The 21,583-nt window shown below is 41.0% G+C and overlaps 1 protein-coding gene across 1 annotated transcript; it reads left to right on the top strand.

Annotated features, from left to right (window-relative positions):
- The first annotated feature begins 495 nt into the window (after window positions 1–495).
- Window positions 496–20,677, top strand: CNNM1 (cyclin and CBS domain divalent metal cation transport mediator 1). Its single transcript, XM_029284200.1, has 12 exons — window positions 496–2,017; window positions 5,166–5,309; window positions 7,597–7,737; window positions 9,820–9,989; window positions 10,800–10,899; window positions 11,555–11,602; window positions 15,081–15,143; window positions 17,149–17,315; window positions 19,153–19,333; window positions 19,923–20,036; window positions 20,142–20,258; window positions 20,565–20,677. The coding sequence occupies exons 1-12, from the start codon at window positions 496–498 to the stop codon at window positions 20,639–20,641; spliced, it is 2,844 nt and encodes a 947-aa protein (XP_029140033.1). The 3' UTR covers window positions 20,642–20,677.
- Window positions 20,678–21,583: the final 906 nt, after the last annotated feature.

The following is a 21,583-nucleotide window of genomic DNA, read 5'->3' as shown; positions in this document are numbered from 1 at the left end:
TTAATTCCCCTCACCGCACCAGAATCCTAATGAGCTCTACATATATCAGTGTTTAAAGAGGAGGAAAATCTGGCAAGTTGCCCAGACGAGCAGGTCAACGACGCATTAAAGACTGCGCGTTTTCACTGCACTTCGCGATCATCCCTGCACGCTGCCCCCCAATAATCACAGCTGAGCACAGGGACCCCCGGACCAGTACGCTGTTAGCAGAGACCCACCGATTTCACAGGGAAATGGAAACAGGGAATATGGGTGGCCTCCACATTGAAGAGAAGACCAACTCTGAGACCCATAACATCCGGGGCCATCTTCGCGGGATGCTAGGAATCTACCGCGCGGGTAAACGGGGCGCCCCCGACCCTCCGAGGAAAGCCAAGGGGCTGGCAGGCTCGCCCCATGCACACGTGGTCCAGCGGCCGCCTCCAGCGCCTCGAGAGAGTCACGTGCGGCCGGCGCCTGCTCCTCGAAGCCCCGTGTTTTGCCTGGCTGCTGAGGATGGTGGGGCAGGCGGCAGCAGCAGCTTTGGGCCGCGGGCTAGAGCGCAGAAACGCCGGCTGCTGGGGTCGGAGCCGAGGCGCCGTTCTGCTTCTCTTCTTCTCCTTGTCGCCAAGGCCCTCTGGCGGAGCGGCGTGGCTACTGGGGCTGCGGCCGGAGGATACGGCGCCCGGGCGCGTGTGGCTCGAGGGGGGAGCGCTGCGGGCGGCTGAGGGTTCCCGCTTCTTGTTGCGCCTCTACTTCCAGCCGCCGGCCGAAGGCAGCAGCGCCGCCAGTAACGGCAGCAGCGCGAGCGAGGAGGTTGAGCGCCGCGTCGTCTTCGTGGAGGAGCCCGCCCAAGTGGAGCGCTGTTCCGAGCGCAGCGCCTGGGCCTCGGACGTGGAGGTGCTGGGCCCGCTTTTGCCCGGAGGCTCGGCCGGCTCGGCTTTAGCCGAGGTGAGAGTGCGGGAGCCGCGAAAGGGTGAGCCCGGCGCCGGGCCTGAAGGGCGTCGGTTCGGGCTCTGCGCTTGGGATGGACGAGCCTGGCAACTGCACGGCGCGCCGGGGGGCTTCGTGCTGCAAGTGGAAACGCCGGCAGTGGGCTCGGCCGCGTGGCTGATTCCGTTGCCCACCGCCGGCTGGTTGCGGGCTCTGGGCGCGCTAGCCCTGATAGCCCTGTCGGCGCTGTTCAGCGGCCTCCGCTTGGCCGTGCTGTCACTCGATCCGATGGAGCTGCGGGTACTGCGCAACAGTGGCTCGGCTGCAGAGAGGGACCAGGCGCGCAAGGTGGAGGCTGCGCGCGGCCGAGGCGGAAGCGGCACTTACCTACTGTGCACTCTGTTGCTCGGACAGGCAGGTGCTAACGCCACGCTGGCGGGCTGGTTGTGCGCTGCTCTACAAGCCAGTCGCATTTCCCTGCCCGAAGACAACCAAGGTGTGCCGTGGCTGCCTGTGCTGCTCTGCACCAGTGTCGTCCTCTTGGGTGGTGAGGTGTTGCCCTACTCCATTTGTTCCCGCCACGGCTTAGCCATTGCAGCGCACACGCTCTTTCTCACCCGCCTGCTTATGGCCGCCACCTTCCCCATATGCTATCCACTCAGCCGTTTGCTAGATTGGGCTTTGCATCAAGAGCTCAGCACCTTCTCCACAAGGGAGCACCTGCTGGAGACCCTGCGGGCTGCTGACCCTCATGGTGATCTTGTGAGTGAGGAGCTGGCCATGGTTCAAGGTGCACTGGAGTTACGCACCAAGGTAGTTGAGGACATCTTGACACCTCTGAATGATTGTTTTATGTTGCACTCTGATGCCATACTTGACTTCACTACCATTTCTGAGATTCTTCGCTCAGGCTATACCCGCATCCCTGTCTATGAAGGTGAGCGACGAGACAACATTGTCGACTTGCTGTTTGTCAAGGACTTGGCTTTCGTGGATCCTGATGACTGCACACCACTGCAGACAGTTACTCGCTTCTATCACCGCCCGCTGCACTGTGTCTTCCATGATACCCGCCTAGATACGCTGCTCGAGGAGTTCAAGAAGGGTGAGGGCCCGGGGCCCCAGCCACTCGCCTCCTGCCAGCATCACATGCCTCTCTACTCCCTGTGCACCCTGCTTGCGAGGTACCCTGGGATCCCACCGTGCCCCCTCCTGCACTGGTCTACCCTCTTTCTGTAGCCTGGATGTTGTGGCTGAATTATTGGAACAGCACACCAATGTGTCTATGTATGGGTGCATGTGTGTGTGTGCCTATTTATGCTCTATCACATATGGCTCATTGTAAGTCACTGGAATTATCGAAAAGGTTTTCCAAATAGATTACCATGATATACTAAGGAGTTTTCTCCTGAAACTCTTTAATAGCATTTTCTCCAATTTGTTCCACTGTTTATATAAATTGACATGCTTTTGTCAATCTTTCTGCTTGTAAATTTATGCATTTCTATTCAGTGCAGAGAAACCATGAGCTGAAATTGGAGTGTTATCTCTTTACCTTCAATTGCAAAGGAGAAATGAGGCATAATTTTCCTATTCTAGCAAAATGTTAGGAAGTCTGGTCCATACTGACTCAGAAATACTATGTTTTAAAGCTCAACATAACTAGAGGATACCAGGTTGAAAAAGATTGCCCAGTGCTAACTGGCAGTAGTTCCACAGGCTTCAGGCAGGGCCTTAGTCTTTTTCAGTCCTATCTGGTTACTCTGGGGATCAGATCTGAGTCCTGTGCGTAAAGTATGTGCTACAGCATCAAGCTTTGAATCATATGCAACATGAAACTGTCATTTCTTGTCCTAATATCTGTTGTAAACCTGTCTTCAGTAGCAAAATTATTATAGGACAATTAACTCAGTCTTTACAACTTTGATACCATATTCAGACATAACACTGAATGGTGTCTAATTTGTTAATATGGAGGCAAGAAAAAACAGAAGTAAGAAATTGCTTCTATAAAGAGAGTTTCAGCTCTCTGCAAACTCATTCTTTAAAAATAACATTCAGGTGAGGTTGTGGAGAAATATAGAGTCATTCAAGAAAGCACATCATATATTATCAGAGTTAACATTTAATTTAGATTTGTAGGTTGCATATACAGAACCAGCAAACTTGGGAATTTTGCACAGATTGAATGGGATGGTCTTTAACTCCCATAGCCCTATAGTCAGTGTAACCATCTTCTGTGCTTGCTGGTAACTGTAGGAATTAAAACCCAAAACATCTGGAGAGAATGAGATTGGGGATTGCTGATACAGGTTATAGGCAAGGGCATTGCTCACCTAAATTGAGAAAGACAGGTATTTAGTCAGACAAGAATTCTCATGAGATTGAATGAATAAATGGCAAACTCAAAGTCCAGAGCTACTCCTGGGCTTCCAGACATCATTTATACAAAATCTATGGTTTTTTTCTTTCTCAACATGATAGATGGTGGTTTTGGGTTTAGTTCTGCAATTAGTGATGAAACTCATCCTAGGAAGAAGAAACGAGACACAGTTGCACTGTCACAATTTATGTTGCACTGTTATAATATGCATTTAGAAGAATCATCTTTCTCAGAAAAGTATTTTGTATTTCTTGCATCTGTGAACAGAGTAATATCACTTTCAAAAGGATGGCCATTGGTGTCTCCACATATCACCACATATCCCGGCCTAACTGATACTAGTGTAATTTGGCTGAGTTGCAACTGGATATGGCAGATGCAAGCAATCTAAAGCAGCTGTCCTCTTGAAAAGTGGGGTGTTGAACATTTGGTCTTGAATTTGCCGTCTTTTGTTAATCTCCAGGGGTACGCTACAGGCTCTCCTGACGCTTCTCAGTTCTGCAGTGGCCATATGGAAATCCTTAAGACTCATTGATGTTGTTCAGGGTCAAAAGCATTCAACAATTTTATTGTGAACCTCATAATATCAGCTACTAAAACTGGACTAGCTGAAATATGTGGAGTTTTTGCTTTCAATCTTCCCCAAACTTCAGTTTTCAGATAATGCCTATGGTGTGCCTAAAAAAGGTAGAAGGAACAGAGACCCAAAAATTATATTTCTCTCAGAGCTATGATGGGTAGGGTAGCCAGTTGTATAAGCAGATGGTATAAGCACAGAAAGCTCCTTGCTGTTAAGTAGCATTATGTAGAATCAGTATCTAGTAAACACTGTATCTTAAATGGCATAAAGTAGAGATCAAAATGGCTAAGAAATTTAAGTGGAGCAGCATTGGAGAGAAAAACAATAAGTCTGCCCTATGCTTAACATCAGAAAGTGCAAGAATTACATTTTGAAAAAATTATGCAACAATGCCTCTTCAAAGAGAATTATAAATGGTGATCAGAGCTACTCATAGTATTCCAACTGAGATTTAGCTGGTGTCCAATCCTGCATTCTGTGACTTGCTTTAATTGGGCTAATTGAATAACATTCAGTTTGCTTTTCTAACAAGTTATTCCACATTTACCTAGTACATTGGCAGGATTTGCCCATGATAAAGGTCAGCTATCATCATTATATAGTTAGGAGTAGGCCTAGTAGGGAGAGAACCATAATAGAAAGTCAAACTAATTTGACATTCTTTTTTTTAAATGAAAATTGAAAATCAAACCTAGATTACTTTTGTTTCATAGTCTTTAAAAGTAGTGTCAGGTGTTTAGATGTTTCACAAACATATTTTTATGCTTGTCCTCATAGGATTTGAATATTAGCAAATATCCTGAAATTTAGGCCATTTTATAACCCTTTTGATGCTAGTGAATGAGATTGGTGGAAAGTAGAATTCATTGTTGGGGAGCATACAACCCTTGATTGGACATTTGGTGCTATCCCAAAGTAACTACTTCATTACCTCTTTCCTTTTCTCTCCCATCATTATGAATTCCTCCCTTCTCCGGGGCCCAAGATAACATCTTCAATTTACTTTCACTGTATGGAAAGTAGCATATATTCCTGAATTTCAAGAAGCAAAATCAACTCTACATTTGCGTTGCTTAGACTTGGTTGTTTATGTTTCCTTCACATGGAGGAGCAGATGGTTGGAATAACTTTGCTTTTCATTCCCATTTCAAAAGGAGGCCACTTTTTACTGAGCACTAGTCAAAGGCCCAGAGGCCTCAAGTGATCCACTTCCTATCTTATTTTGGGCGCAGTGGGCAGTAAACACAATATCTCCTGCACAATTTGTTTCTGCTCATTCTTTCTTTGTAGGTAAATCACACCTTGCAATTGTACAGAGAGTGAATGATGAAGGGGAAGGAGACCCTTTCTATGAGGTGATGGGAATTGTCACTCTAGAGGATGTGATTGAAGAGATAATCAAATCGGAGATTCTGGATGAGACAGATCTTTATAGTAAGTATTAGGGGGCCACTAAGATGACACCAAATGGTTTGGGGGATAAATAAAAACACGGTAATTATAATTTTGTTTGCTATTATTTCTAGCAATTGTAAAATTCTTGCTAAAATCTCTTCATTTCCCTTGCCACAATTCTTGTTGAACATAGCTTTTTCTTATTCTCCAATTAGATCATATAGAACTTGCCATCTTTTTGTGTGATTTTTCTTGTGTAGTAGCAGCTTTCAGCTAGGGAATCAGGCAGCAATTGCTTTGATGACAAACTAGAATCCCATACATCTCAGCTTCAGTGCCCATATAAGTGAAATTGGATAAGTATATGTCTAGCCCTGGATGTTAGTATCTCATTAGCACAAAAGCAGATTCTTAAAATAGCATCTTCCGGAATGAGATATTTTACTTCATCTCATTCCTACTCCTTTCCTGGAAGACTAATCCTTGGACTGTGAAAAAATACCTTTAAGGTTGAATGATGGAACTAGAATGGGAGATATTACTGTGTATGATTAAGTTTAGAGACTGCAACAATGGAATCTTACTGACTAAATTTTAGTTTGGTGTAGTAATTAAGGCACCAAGCTATAAGCAGGAAAACTGAGTTCTACAGTCACACCAAACTGGGTGACCTTGGGCCAGTAACACTTTCTCAACTCTATGAAGGAGGCAGTGGGAAACCATTTCCAAAACCTTGCCAACCTTGTTTCTCCACACTGTCTCCAGAAGTTAACACTGACTTGAAGGCACACACACACAAACAAAAAAGATTAAGAAGGCAAGGTTTTTATTTTCTTCTTTTTAAGAAAAAATATAGCACCTGTAGTGCTGATAGTACATATTTACTTAGAAACAAATCACACTGAAAGTAAAAATGTTTAGGACTGCAGCTTTGCTTGAAAGTACCGTATATAACAATTTAAGAAAATATGACAAGTTTGCTTGAAAATTCTGTTTTCTTTTTCTCTTTCTCATACTCACTTTCTTTTTAAAATTACATATTATATATTGTGTCTGTAGTTGTTATCCTGTTAATCTAAGGCAGTGGTTCTCAACCTTCCTAATGCCGCGACCCTTTAATATAGTTCCTCGTGTTGTGGTGACCCCCAACCATATTGTCTAGTCTATTCTCTCTTCCATATTGTCTATTCTGTTCTGCTCTGCTCTGCTCTGCTCTGCTCTGCTCTGGTCTATATTCTATTCTATTCTATTCTATTCGACAATTTAGGATTGTCTTCTTCCTGGTTATTCGAAAAAGATTCAGTTATAGAAATGCCAACTTTCCAATCATTCTCTACATCTCCAAGCTCTGCATTTGGAGTGAAATGAATCCCAAATTGCCCTTAGTATATTTTATTATTTTATTTCAAACCGGTCAGAGAGGAGGGTAATTTCCCTAAGAACTGCCTGCCGTGGCGCTCGAGGAGCTCCTGTCTCTCAGCCCCGCCCCTTTCGAGGAGGAGAGTTCGGGTGGGGGAGAGCAGAGGGAAAGCGTTCTCTTCTCACGGAGGAAATTGGCCTCGGTGGCTCGCCGTACGCGAAGCCTTAAGCAGCGTGAGAGTTGGAAGAGCGAGGGGTTCCCCTTTCCGTCCCTGCTGCAGTGCTTGCAGCTTTGTGGGTTGGAACTTTCACGCTCGCGGGATTCGAAACGTCACAATGGCTCAGAACGTTCAGAGTGTTACATTGTCTCTCACGCTGCCCATCACTTGCCACATTTGCCTGGGAAAGGTAAGCGGTGTCTCGGTTCCTAAGACCATCGGAAATATATGTTTTCCGATGGTCTTAGGCGACCCCTGTGAAAGGGTCGTTCGACCCCCAAAGGGGTCGCGACCCACAGGTTGAGAACCGCTGATCTAAGGCATAAGCTTGGTAACACCTGAAATGTATTACACTTCACATTTTAATTTTTGCTTAGATATTGTAGTTTTGTATTTTAATAAAGCCTCCCTCCCCCCCAAAAGGGGGGAATATTGCTTTGGGTTGGACAGAATTGATAATATTTCAATGCTGTAGAGGAGGGGTGTCAAACTGCCGGCCCGCAGGCGAGATGCATCATGGTGAAACCACGCTCACCCCATTGCCGGCAATGGAAAAAAAGTCACGATACGTCATGTAATGTTGCAACCCCTGCTGTAGAGAATAGCTGTCTTTTATTTAAGATAAGAGAGCTTTGTTGATGTAAGATTAGCACACCCAAAATGTTGCCATGAGACTAGGAACTGAGATACAACATCACTTCTAAATTCCCAGAGTTGTGACTATATTTTTTTACTTTCTTAATCCTCAGCAGACAATCAGAAAAAGGAAAGGATCCCCCATCGGGGTAGGAAACCTCATGACTTCTCCATCTTTAGACTTTCGGATAGTGAGATGAGAGTAAAGATCTCACCACAGCTGCTACTGGCCACTCATCGCTTCATGGCTACAGGTATCTGGCTCTTCTTAGGCTGTTGCTGCATTTTTGATACTTATTGTTTGATACCCATGCTATTGGCAAGTATCATAAGTATCTTGGAATTAAGCTTTTTTAAAGAATAGAATGACATTTGTGGTTTTTTTTAATCTTATGACTTGGCATCCAACTCGTCTGTGGTTTATGTTTTAAGCAGCCAGTTTAATTTAGAGTGGATGAAATGTACAATGGCATCATTTTCTTTCTCCATTGGGGCGAGATATGGTGACCTGAAGACACCTCTGCAAAAGCAGAGCTGACAACTATAGCAAAGGCTAAGGAACCAGTGATTAAACTGTTTCCTTGGCACCTCTCAAAATAAGGAGACAACAGGAAATCACCCAATGTGCTTTGGATGGCTGCTTCTCACAAAGAAACCACAGGACAACATTTTTTCCATGGGTTTGAGTCCTGGGAAATGATGGAATCAGCCATCTTGCTTGCACCCATAGCAAAGCCTTTTAAAGCAGGAGTCCCCAAACCCCAGGCTGTGCCCACTATTGGACCGTGGCTTGTTTAGAACTGGGCCGCGAAGGTTGTGGGCACATGCACCCAGCTCCATTTGTTCAAATGGACCTTCACGCACTTGTTTTCCCATTGCTCACGTGGAACTATCTCCTCTTTTCCGCTGGTCCATAAAGCCAGAAAGGTTGGAGACTGCTGTTTTAAAGAACACTAAAGTTGCAAAGCTTACTTTCTAATCACTTTCAGAAATTGCCTATTCACTACATTAAAGCTATTAGAGACCTTCAGAACAAGTTTGAAAAGTCTTTATCAAGTGAGTTTATCTCCAACTCAAAAGAAAATTACAAGCTTAAAAACTTAGGACTTGAAATAAATAGCAAAAAGGTGAATAAGATTTTTATCTAAGAAAATTATAAATTGATTAAGCTCCATATAAAGATTTAGATTTTGGAATTAGCTATAAAAATAAAACAATTTCTCATGGGAAAGACTTATTTTGGCTATCCTGGCAATTGCAAGTCATAACAAAAGATAAGTTATGATTTTAGAAACTGGACCCTAGAGTGGATTAAAGATTTTAAAGAGAATTAATGTCAGTTAACGCTTGGACTTACAGAATGATACAAAATGTTATAACATTGGAAATATTAAAGGAAATCTTTGAAGAATTGAGCCAGAAGTTACAATATCCATACTGTCAGTAATGATGTCTGCTTCTGTGGATAGACAATGTTTAAAAATATATTAACGAAGGAATGACAGCTGTGGAAAAAATTATATGACAAGACAGAAAAAGTATAGAATGTGGAACCACAAATGACAGGCCAAGAGAATAATTTGGAAGAGGATGTTTTACTGCATATACAAAAAAACTTGCTTGTTTTAAAAATTAAAAGAAAAATACAAATGATAAACCAAGAAAATGAGCTGGAAAATCTTTTCTTACTAGATCTACAAAAGAGGCTTGTTAAAACTTTGAAAAAAAACCTGCAATGAGATAAAGAAGAATTGAAGAGAAATTAAATATTATGACAATATTTGATTAAATTAAAGATTAAGACTGTTAAATGTAAAGGCTGTAATATTAAAGTTGGTATATTTGATCAAGGTTATAACGAGACATTTTTGCAATATTCTAGCAACCCTTTATGGACTTTCTGCTGATAACTAGGATTGAAAAGTTGATGTTTTATAGATTTGCCTATAGATAAGGGATGAGATATTGGGTGAAGAGATATATGTTTAATCTTACAGGAGGTGAAAGATATTAAATTATACATCTGATGAAGGTTGGAAATCACTTGTTTATATATTTCTTTTTCTTTACTGCATTCTTCCTTTTTATATTTCTTTCTTTTTCTTTACTGCATTCTTCCTTTTTTCTTCATTCTTTTTTCTGTTTTCCTGCACTGCTAATTCTTTCTCTCCATTCTTTTTCTCTTAAGTTTAATTTGTATTAGTTTAACTGCTATAGTTCAAATTCTTAGTGTTTTTAAAATCTTAAAAAATTATCTTTCTCCAACTACCTTCCTCCTGATTTCTCCAAGCAAAGAAAGCATATTCCTGCTTTCCTCCTCTTTTCTTCCTTTGCAGAGGTAGAACCTTTCAAGATGCCACATCTCTCAGAGAAGATCCTGCTGCGGCTTCTCAAACATCCCAACGTCATCCAGGAGATGAAATTTGACCACAAAAACAAGCGAGCACCTGAACATTATCTTTACCAGCGTAACCGCCCAGTTGACTATTTTGTGCTCATCTTACAGGTTTGTCATATTATGACAGAAATTTGTAACATCAACTTTATTGTTTACTATAGGAAGCATTTATATGGTCAATTAGTCTAGAATAAGCACTTGGCTTGCAAATAAAAATCCAGATATGAGTTTCAATTTTACATACAGTATATTTGTTTCAGACTTTAAAATAAAGAGGAACCACTCAGAGCAGAAAAATAATTTTTAGAAACTTGGCTTGAAGCGTCTCTATGCTTTATCCAAATAAGTTTGACAATATGTTTTCTTCTATCACTAGTATACATTATTCATATTTTTTGAGTTTAAGTAATATCCAACTAGTCATTCAAATTTAAAGAGTACCATAAATTTGGAACTGGGATTGAAAGATTATGTTTTAATTTAATTAGTATTGTTTTAATGCTTCCCTAAGAAATTTTCTTAGGATTGGTTAACCTTGCTCATTTTTTCTTAGGTCCTTTAGTTGTACTGTTCTTCCCCTTGATATTTCCGTAGCTGCTATATTATTGAGTACTTTCGACTATAAATCAGGTATAGATGCTCTAAATTCTGTTACTACTCTTATTCTCAACCTAACCTTTCAAGATATCTTTTCTGATGTTCCCCAGCTATTTTGATTCATATTTCTATTTTTTTCTTTTATAAAGGAACACCTACAAATATTTGTGAATGAACTGGCCTTGTCTTACCTGAAGTTATTTTCTTAAGTTACATTGTGTATATTTTTCCTTTTTTCAGTGGGTGATCAGATATGGTGGAAGAGAGATGACTGGTGCAGCTGGATTACATGCTTTTGTTTTGTTTGTTTTGTTTTTTTAGGGAAAAGTGGAGGTAGAAGTGGGAAAAGAAGAATTGCGATTTGAAAATGGTGCTTTCACATACTATGGTGTCCCAGCAATCATGACTGTCATCTATTCAGGTTAGAAATCTAAAATTAACCACAGAATGGGATGATAGAAGTCACAGAAACAGAACCTAGAGTGTTCAGAATAAATGAGCCTAAATATGCAAGAACTTCCAAATTTATTCTGATTTTCACTCTACTAAACATCTAGGCAAATATCAGGTAAATTAAAAAAAAACAAAAGAGGACAGATACCATAATGCAGGAGAGGGCTAGGAAAAACTACCGGTATGTAGCAAGGATGCATAACATCTGTTGGCTCAAGAGTTACTCCAGGCTTTGCATGATACAATAAGAGTTACTACTCCAAGAGTAGTAGATCCTGGGCCTGGATCAGGAGGAAGCACAGAGGTTTGTAAGGAATGAAATGTGTAAAATATTTTTAAGCAGAACACCTTCATTTCATATTACATGAAATTGCAGTAGTGCAACATTAACAGAAAAGCGTATATTGGGAAGAAAGAGATTTATAAAGCAATTTTCTTTTCTTTACAACCAGGCACGTCTTGGAAAACCAAATAGTAACAATATTTGAGCCTGATCCAGGCAAGCAACAGTTGATATTAACCTCCTGCCTCTATGTGCCTGAAAAATGTGTCTCTTCCCTGTTCAGAGCAGACAATAAAGGTCTGATTGGGGATTCACCTTCCCTTTTTTTCCATCTTTTCAGATAACGATGGGCGTAAAATGAGCAGCCTGGCTGGATCATCTTTCCTGTGTACGTATCTCCTACCTGACCTTTTTTTAAAATAAGGTGGTATAGAGGACCATTTTCATTAAGCGTTGCCAACTCTACCAAAAAAGTTAAATAAAGTCCACCGTTTCTTGACATCTCAATCCTACTCCAACAGAATTATGAATCAGGATGGGGTAGGTCAGCTACAGTAGATAGTCCATCATGTAGTTTTGCCACATAACCATTTTTAAATATATAATCTGATATACATATTTTAGAGCAGCCGTTCTGATGACACAATTGATAGAACTGTAGATTTTGGTTAAGCCAAGGCTATTTTTTAAGGTTGGTTTACTAAACAAGACATACCTGGTCTTGTTTGCAAAACACCCTAAGGCATTTGATAAAGTAGATCACAACCTACTACTTAATAAGATAGAAAAATGTGGGTTAGACAGCATCACCATCAGATGGATCCGTAGCTGGCTGCCCGGCCGTACTCAGCGTGTGGTCCTCAATGGAACCGCATCTACATGGAGGGAAGTGTGTAGTGGGGTGCCCCAGGTCTCTGTTCTGGGCCCAGTGCTCTTCAACATCTTCATCAACAATTTGGACGAGGGGATAGATGGGGAATTCATCAAATCTGCAGATGACACCAAGCTGGCAGGAATAGCCAACACTCCAGAAGACAGGCTTAAGATACAGGAGGACCTGGACAGACTTGAACACTGGGCGCTATGTAACAAAATGAAATTCAATGGTGAAAAAAGTAAGGTTCTACATTTAGGCAAGAAAAACCAAATGTACAAGTATAGTATAGGGCAGTGGTTCTCAACCTTTTTAATGCCGCGACTCCAACCGGTCATAAGTTGAGGACTAAACCGGTCGTAAGTCGAGGACTTTCCCTGCCCGGGAGCGCCGCGCATGCGTGGTTCCGCCCCCTGCGCCGGCCGAGGCGTAGCTGGCAAGCGGCAGAGACGGAGCAGGCCGACCAGCTGGCCCAGCCCAAGGGAGGTAAGGCACCCGCAGGAAAAGGGGGGAAAAAATGGCGGACAAAAAAAATGGCGGATAGCCTTGCTTGGCAACCCCCGTGAAATGGTCGATCGACCCCAAATGGGGTCCCGATCCACAGGTTAGAACCACTGGTATAGGGGGTACCTTGCTCAATAGTAGTAACTGTGAGAGGGACCTCGGAGTCCTAATGGACAATCACTTAAATATGAGCCAGCAGTGTGCTGCAGCTGCCAAAAAGGCCAACACAGTGCTGGGCTGCATTAACAGAGGGATAGAATCAAGATCACGTGAAGTATTAATACCACTTTACAATGCCTTAGTAAGGCCACACTTGGAATACTGCATCCAGTTTTGGTCACCGCGATGTAAAAAAGATGTTGAGACTCTAGAAAGAGTACAGAGAAGAGCAACAAAGATGATTAGGGGACTGGAGGCCAAAGCATATAAGGAAAGGCTGCTGAAATTGGGTATGTCTAGTTTAATGAAGAGAAGGACGAGGGGGGACATGATAGAAGTATTCCAATATCTCAAGGGCTGCCACAAAGAAGAGGGAGTCAAGCTATTTTCCAAGGCACCTGAGGGCAGGACAAGAAGCAACGGATGGAAACTAATCAAGGAGAGAAGCAACCTAGAACTGAGGAGAAACTTCCTGACAGTTAGAACAATTAATCAGTGGAACAACCTGCCTCCAGAAGCGGTGAATGCACCAACATTGGAAGTTTTTAAGAAGAAACTGGACAGCCATTTGTCCGAAATGGTATAGGGTTTCCTGCCTGAGCAGGGGGTTGGACTAGATGACCTCCAAGGTCCCTTCCAACTTTATCATTATTATTATTATTAAGAGACTGGACAGCCATTTGTCTGAAATGGTATAGGGTTTCCTGCCTGAGCAGGGGGTTGGACTAGATGGCCTCCAGGGTTCCTTCCAACTTTATTATTATTGTTATTGTATTGTTATAATATGAAGCCAAGTATGTTAGTTAACTCATTACTTATGCTGGGAGTTGTGAAGTTCTCAGTTTAAAGTTATATAAACACAAAGAAAACTGCTTTAGTACTCTACCCTGAACCAGCTCCACAGTAAAGTATTGGTCCCCTTTGGAGCAACGCATGACATGCGCCCAATAGGATGAGTTTGAGCATCTCAGGGCAGTGGGAATTAGGGAGGATGAGGAATGACGAAATCATGGAGATATCATAAATCATCCCAGACAAAAAGGGCCACAGATAAATATTTATGAATACCCTGTTCTGCTACTAACATAGTCCATTTGATACTTGATTAATTAGTGAGATATTTAAATATGTTGATCACCAGCTTGGTTCTTTCTAGACTTTTGGACTTCATAATCAGTCATCATAGTTAATTTATAGTAAAATGAAGCTGGTGTAATACATTTTTTCTTTCCTATTCCTTTTCTGTAATGAACAAATCAAGTGCAACCCTAACCTTCATTTGGCTGACCAGTTAAGTACATTAATATATCTACCACAGGTATCCATAGTCCCCTAGGGAGATTTCTGCAGTCAGTTTTAGCTAACAGCAGCATCTATTGTTGTTCCATGTCATTGCTGGTTTCATTTTCTTCTCTACTTTTTGTTATCTCTTACTGAGGGCTCAAAATACATTTTTTAAAAAGCTCATCTTATCATCCTTGACTTACTTAGTTGCTTCTGCTGGCCCCATTTCTTTGTTTCCTTACCAATAATTCTCCCTCCCTCTCAGCCTTAGTGCTCAATCCAGAGCAGAAAAAGAAGAACATAATTTGTGCCAAACATACGGTAAATGTGTGCATTTGTGCATTATTTCCCTTGCCTCTGAAAGCTAGAGCTGGTCCCGCATAAACTATTCTGAATAGTAATATAATCAAATAAGTGTGCGCTCAGTGCAGTTCAGGTAAGTCTGTAAAAATAAGGCAACTTCTAAACCTTGGATCTGTTAACTCATGAATATTTTAAAATTATCTGCATTCCATTGTTTGTGTTTTTGGTGCCATCAAATGGTGATTTGTGGAAGTGCATCATGGATTTATAAATGCTCATGAAGTATTTATTAAATCCACTGTTTTTAATTTCTGTGAGTCTCAATGTAGTGATGTGAAGTGAGATGCAATACCCAGGATATAATGCTAGGTAGCCTGCAGAGGAAAAAATTTTCAAAACATACTTTCTGTCTATTTCTCCTTGCCCACGTTATGTAGAAATAAAACTAAATTTTCCAAAATGAAAAGAGCTTAGGTAATATTAATAGCTGTAACCTGTCCATGATGCTGAGTAGGTCACTCTTTGTTCCTTCTAAAGCAGTGTTTCTCAACCTTGACAATTTTAAGGCATGTGGACTTCAACTCCCAGAATTCCACAGCCAGCAATGCTGGCTGTGGAATTCTGGGAGTTGAAGTCCACATGCCTTAAAATTGTCAAGGTTGAGAAACACTGTTCTAAAGCTTCCTTGCTCCTTTTCCCTTTTCTCCTGGTTTTTGTCTCCTGATCCTTGTCTTCTCTCTAGTGCCCGTGTCTGTGTCCCGTACCTTTGCCTTCAGCCGAGGGGAATCTTTGGCTGGCTCCCCAGGTAACAATATACTGTACATGTCACCCAGAAAGAACCCCAGTTTTGCTGCCTTGCGATTCTGGGTGTGTGTCCTTCTCTGACTCTTTCCTCCTATGAAAAATACAGGCTTAGAATATCCTGCATGCTTGCAAAACAAATCATTGTGAACCTGTGTGCATGTGTTCTGTTTGTCTACAACTGAATCTGTTTTGCCCATATGAAGCAATATTTTGTGTCCAGATCCGTGCATATTATTAGAACGATGACTGTTTTTCTCATGCTGCTGTCATACAAAAGATTATTTTTAATAAAAGAAGTTAACATAGTGCAAAGCAAAGGACTAACTTGTTATTGTGCTTATTTTCAAAAATATGCTTGGGTCCCTTACAAAGGGCTCATTGACTTTATAAAGAATAATCTGAAGGCTGGATTGTCTTACAGGAAATGGGTAATCTGGGATTGCTGTGCTCATAATAACCACTTTTTGACAATTGATACTACATAATCTCAGTGGCTAAAATATCGCCTAACCCTTTCCACCCTAGGAAATATGTTAGTCAAAAGTATGTCCCAGTCATCTGAGGAGGAGAAAGCTATTAAAGAGGGCTGTAACGTTTCACTTAATTGACTGTGGTTCACTGCTGTAGCAATACATGCTTCTGATTGATAATAGAAATATATTCTCTCTGGTGTAGGGGGGAGTCTTACTTAAGAGATATCTTCTTAATAAAGCAGTCAAGTGGCAATAATTGAAGGAGGGAAAGAACTAATGATAATACAGAAAAAAACCTACCGGTATATAAGCATTCACTCAAAAACATCTGTGTAATTCAGACCATTAAAAGGGAAAGAATTAAAAGTGTGTGAAAGGTGTAGTTCTAAGTTATTGCCTCTTTTGAAGCAATCACAGTTTATAAAGTCTTGTGCCATAAGAAGTATATTCACAATTCTTTCTTATGCAGATCCACTTAGAAATACATCATGTTGTGGTCAGTAAACTCTCTTTAATGCTGAGTAATTATAACAGTTTCTATCAGAGTGATGACTTTTAGAAGTATAACTATAGAATTTATCAGCCAGTATGCCTATCTGATTAGATGGAAATACTAGGAGTTATTAAAAAAAACTTTGATTGTATTCAAACATCAAGTTAAGGAAATCTGTAATTCAGAATTGTAATTTAAATAATCAAGGCTCTATATCTATACAAACTTCCCAGCAGTAAGTTCTTTTTGGAATGGGTCTTTACTTTGAGACGACATGGGGTGCCATTAGTTTCTGTAGTAGTATTTCTAGAATAGGAAACCTGGAAATAAATGGAGGTAATAATACAAAAAAACAAGAAAAATTAAAAACAAAAATTAAAAAGGAGAGTGAAGGACAAGCGAATGGTCAGTAGATAGGCAGCAAAAGTGAATTTAAATATAGGAATTTGGCACTAGAAAAATAAAGAGATACTTAAAAGATTCCTAGGTTAAGTATAGATGCACCATGGAGAGGAACCAGCTACCTCCATTTCTGGAAGAAGAGTAGTATAAAGGCAGCAGCATAAAAGCTGATCCCCTTCTAGTAGAAGCAATTGAAATGTAGTCTTATATTTCACTGAGGTATTAAACCAAGAAGATTTTACTGGAATATACTTTGTTTTTCCTTTTAAAAAATCTACTACTTTCCTTTTTCAATTGTGCTTTTAGTCTTCAATCATCTTGGCCTTGGCAAGCCCTGATTATTGTTACAAAGTCCCTGTTCTGTGAGCCTGAACACAGAACAGAAAGCATAACATGTAGGAACTGGGAAACATACTGTAATGTTTTGTTTTGGAGATTTCTAAAAGAACTATTCAACACATAAACCTTCATATTTTTTCCAAGTTTATGCAGAATGAAAAGCCAAGAGCTCTTATGGGTGGAGTTCATTGCAGACAAATTTTCAGTGTTAAGAACAATTAAGGGAATCTTAAGCAGTTCGTCCCCAAATTTTAAGCATTGTTTTTTTCTTTTGTTCATCACTTCTTCTTTATTTCTAGTGAATCAATCTCCATCACGTTGCAGTGGATTAAACCGCTCAGAGTCTCCAATTCGAGAACGTAATGAGTATGGAGGCAGCAGCACCCAACTACATAGTGGCTGCAACAACAACATATACACTCCAGATTATTCTGTTCATATTCTGTGTGATGTACAGTTTGTCAAGGTATCTGCTGGACTGAGTGTAATTGAAAGAAGTGCCCTCCTTATTGTTCTTTTATGCCATGGCTGTCAAACTCGCCGCATCACGTGACATGTGACGTATTGCGACTTTTTTTGCATTGCCAGAGGTGGGGTGGGCGCGGCCTCCACATGATGCAATTGGCCCACGGGCCGGCAGTTTGATATCCCTGTTTTATGCCATGGAATATGAATAGCCTCATGCTAGGATTGTTCCATGTATCATGTCCAAGAAAATGTCTACAAGATTGCACTTCATGTGAAAATGGGTTTGTTAACTGCATAATTAATTATCAGGCATGCTGGATATAACACAGAGATAATGTGAATCTGGTGAACTTACTAACTTGACTTAGAAGTGAAGAGACAAGACAAAGTTGAATGATAAAGGAAAAATGGGTAGGAGAATATACAATTTTGGCTTTCAGCAAGCTTTTAGAAGAGACAAGGCATCCTTGTAAATCTTTGGCTTCTGATGAGTACAGATGTGCAGCCTAAAGATTGTGTGAAATTTAGCTGTTGGGAACATGCAGTTTTACTCCTCATTATTGCCAGCTGTGCTGTGAATTTACTTGACTAACCTCTACCAAATCATGAAACAGATGTCATGCGTAATGACCAGCACATGATAACAATTCTCACTTCTTATTTTGCAAATAACATTTTATTTTTAAGAAAACTATTCTGCAACAGTATAGCATTTCAGCAGTGCTATACATTTCAACACCAATAATATTAACTACTGTATATTTTTCTATCTGACATTAGCACATATACATTTCTTTCTTTGCTCTCTTGCCTTTTAAACAACAGCAGAAATGAGCTCCGTCCAAATAATGAAAGGTATCATGGTTTCAGGTTGTGTTGGATCTGGAATGCAATGATCTTGGAATAAAACCCCATTCATTAAGGGTTTTGATTACTCTCTGCTTAAATTCTGTGAGAAAAAGGCAGAAACAATATGATGAATGCAACTTGGAAAGCAAATATGGTGTTGAGGAAAGTCATATTGCTGTGAGCAGAATAGTAAATCATAAATAATGTTGCAGGGGAGAAGGAATATTGAAGGGAGACTAATGTATAGAGGGTGTAGTGGTTAAGACACTGGACTAGAAACTAGGAGATTGTGAGTTCTAGTCCCACCTTAGGCACAAAGCCAACTGGGTGCCATTGCACCAGTCATTCTCTCAGCCCTAGAAAGGAAGCAGTGGCAAACCACTTCTGAAAAGTATACCATAAAAACAGCAGGTACTAGTCCAGGCAGTTGTCAGGAGTCAAAAATTGACTTGAAGGCAGCCCCCCCCCCCCCCGGCGCCAAAAACTGTAATACAAATGATGAAATGAAAGAAGAAAAGGGTAGCTCTTCACAGGTGAGAACTGCACAGAGTTGAGGTGAAAAAGGATCAGAATTGGGAAGATGAGACAAAGGAATTTATTTAAGGCCTGATTTGTGGAAAATATGAAATATGAACCTGAAGGCAACAATAGAAGTACATAGAACCAGCCTAAATCTGAAGAGACAGGCTTCCAATGGAAACAGGGTTTTGTAATTTTACAGCAATTTTCTAGTCAATGAAAAAAGAGCGATGTGTGAAGTGAAAAAGCCCTTATACTCAGGATATAAAGTGATGGGATTGTATGTGGTAGCAGTACATCTTTCCAAACCTGTTGCCTAGAGACCTCCAGGTTTGTTGGGCATACAACACCCTTCAATGGCACCAGGTTGGGGAAAATACATAGAAATATAGTAGAAGTTAGAAACACTGGAAAATGAATTTGCAGAACTAGGTAATTTTCTGGCAATTCCTCTGTTTGATTCCTAGATTACTCGGCAACAGTATCAGAATGCACTGGCTGCCAGCCGCATGGATAGCTCTCCCCAGACCCCTGACATGGATGTTTTCAATGATGGTGATTCCACAAAGGCTCCCACAATCAGAGGTACCCCACAGACACCCAAGGATGATCCTGCTATTCTCTTGAATGAGAGAAGTAGCATTGTGGGTAGGTGTATCACCAAACATATTCCTATAGAATGACTTTGAAAAAGATGCTGTGAGAGCCTTATTGTGCAAAATTATTTTAATTCTCTGTTTTTAAAATTTATACCCACCCTAATCAGGCCAAGCTCGAAAAAGTTAAACCAACTATTTTATTGAAAATTCCTCAAAGAACATGTTTATTAGTTACAAAGTATCGGCACATCAAAAGTGAAACCATCTCCATACACATAACAATTCCCCAATACAAAGTTAAGAAATCCCACCCCTAAGGCTATGCAAGCTACTATGTTCCCCAATACATCTTCTTGGCAGGCTTTTTTCTCAACGCCTAGCCTGCAGTCTCGGGAGCAGCTGATGACCTTGGTTCCCATGGAATAAAAGTTTCTTTTGACTAGTGAAGCACCTGGCAAACCCCTTCCCTCCATGCTATGTGTCAATTGAAAATGAATAGGAAAAATGGTTACAGCTATGCTAATTTTTAGAGTTGACAAATATCCTCTGCCTGTACCCAGATTTGTATCTTATGATATATTTGTGATGAGATGTTTGTGCTCTGACATGTGCTGCTGATGTCTCTTTATATCACACAGCCAGCAGGTCAGATGGGAATATGAAGAGTCCTACAGACGCTATGTTCCTGCACATGGAGGGGATCCCCCACAACCAAGAGGAGGTGACAGGCAACCCAGAAATCAGCATGCAGAGTGAGTATTTAAGAGCATGGTAGATCAGAACAGGGCAGGAAAAATCCAATGAGCTCTGAGGGAAGGAGGAATCCCAGTCTTATTTTGACTATTGTTGCCTTGCAGAAAATGAGGCCTATATTGTCAGGCTGGAACCTGAGTCCTCAAACAGGGAAATGGAGCTCAACACATCTCCAAGTGCTCCTCAGGATCCCCTAGGAAAGAAGTTACTTTGGACAATTAGTGAGTCACATCAAGGTCCTGGGGGAGGAATTTGTTCATATAGAATTCATGGCATATGGAATGTAGTTTTGGCTCTTCAAGCACAAACACCACCTTCTCCCACCCCATCCCATTTATCCTTGATGCTATTGCACAAGTATCCAGGATAAACCAGCCAGCATGCTACTTAAGATTCCTGAACCTAAAGAGGCTGTACTGACTAGTGGGATACCTGAAGAGTGTCCCTTTCTAGAACTATTACTTTTGAGGTAGGGTTTTTTCTCCAACAGTGATTACCAACTTTGACACTGCTGCTTGATACTGCAGGTGAGAGGAGAAAACCTTCTGCAGACAGTGAGAGAAGTTCAGACGATAATACTAACTTCACATCACTAATCACATGAGTGGCAACATGGATCTGCCTTTCTCACAGGTTGGTACTATGCATTGCCCTATTCTTGGCTACTCATCACTTCCTAAGTCACTCACTCTGAATGATTTAGAACAATGTGGCTAATCATAATGAAACAAACCAAAAAGGAGAGAACTATACTTATATTTGGGTTTTTTTATTTTCAAATAGCACATAAAGATTCTGTTTTCAGCCAGGTCCATAATAGATTCTCAGGCTGTATTTATATGACAAAATTATCCACACACTAAATAGTTGCTAGTCCAATGTATTGTGAACCCAGAAACCTCTCAGTTAAATATCAGGAGAGAGACCTGTTTAAATTGAAATTACCTTTGAATTTTTTCACAGCTCTTCCCATAACTATTCCGTGCGGGCGTAGAATACTATCGCTTCTGACTAGTGGCCTTGCATGGCTCAATTAGTCCACCAAGGAAACAAGGAAGCAAAAATAAAAAATATGAGGGCATAACCTCAAACTGACAGGAGTGTAGTTAAAAAGTAACATTAGAAAATATTAGAAAATATTACCTCACAGAAAGAGTAGTGAAATCTTGGAACCAGCTTCCAGTGGAGGTAGTAGGTCAATCATCAGCGGCCTATGGGTCTTTTTCTGCTATCAATTTTCTATGTTTCTGTAAGTTGTACCTGCTGAGTGGCCCAAATACAAAGTGTTTGATTATAAAACTCATTGCCAGCATCGAAGCAATGCCTCTGCTGACTTCCTGGCCAAAATGGAAGGGACATTGATGTAGTAAAGCTTTAACAGTATTTTTCTGGCACAGGACTATGACAGGGTAAGGCAGGAAAAGGTCAGAAACCTTTTATTCCTCCAACTGGCTATCCTTGACTCAGCATAATTGTATACTGCTAGATCAGACAATAAGGAACTATGAGCGGGTTAAGCAGTTGTGCAGTATCTCCAAACTGGTCC

The sequence above is a fragment of the Protobothrops mucrosquamatus genome, unplaced genomic scaffold, assembly GCF_001527695.2.
Source record: "Protobothrops mucrosquamatus isolate PMUCROS unplaced genomic scaffold, P.Mucros_1.0 scaffold419, whole genome shotgun sequence".
NCBI classification, from domain to species: Eukaryota; Metazoa; Chordata; class Lepidosauria; order Squamata; family Viperidae; genus Protobothrops; species Protobothrops mucrosquamatus.
The sequence above is the reverse complement of the archived record's forward strand: the minus strand, read 5'-3'. Positions and strand labels throughout refer to the sequence as shown.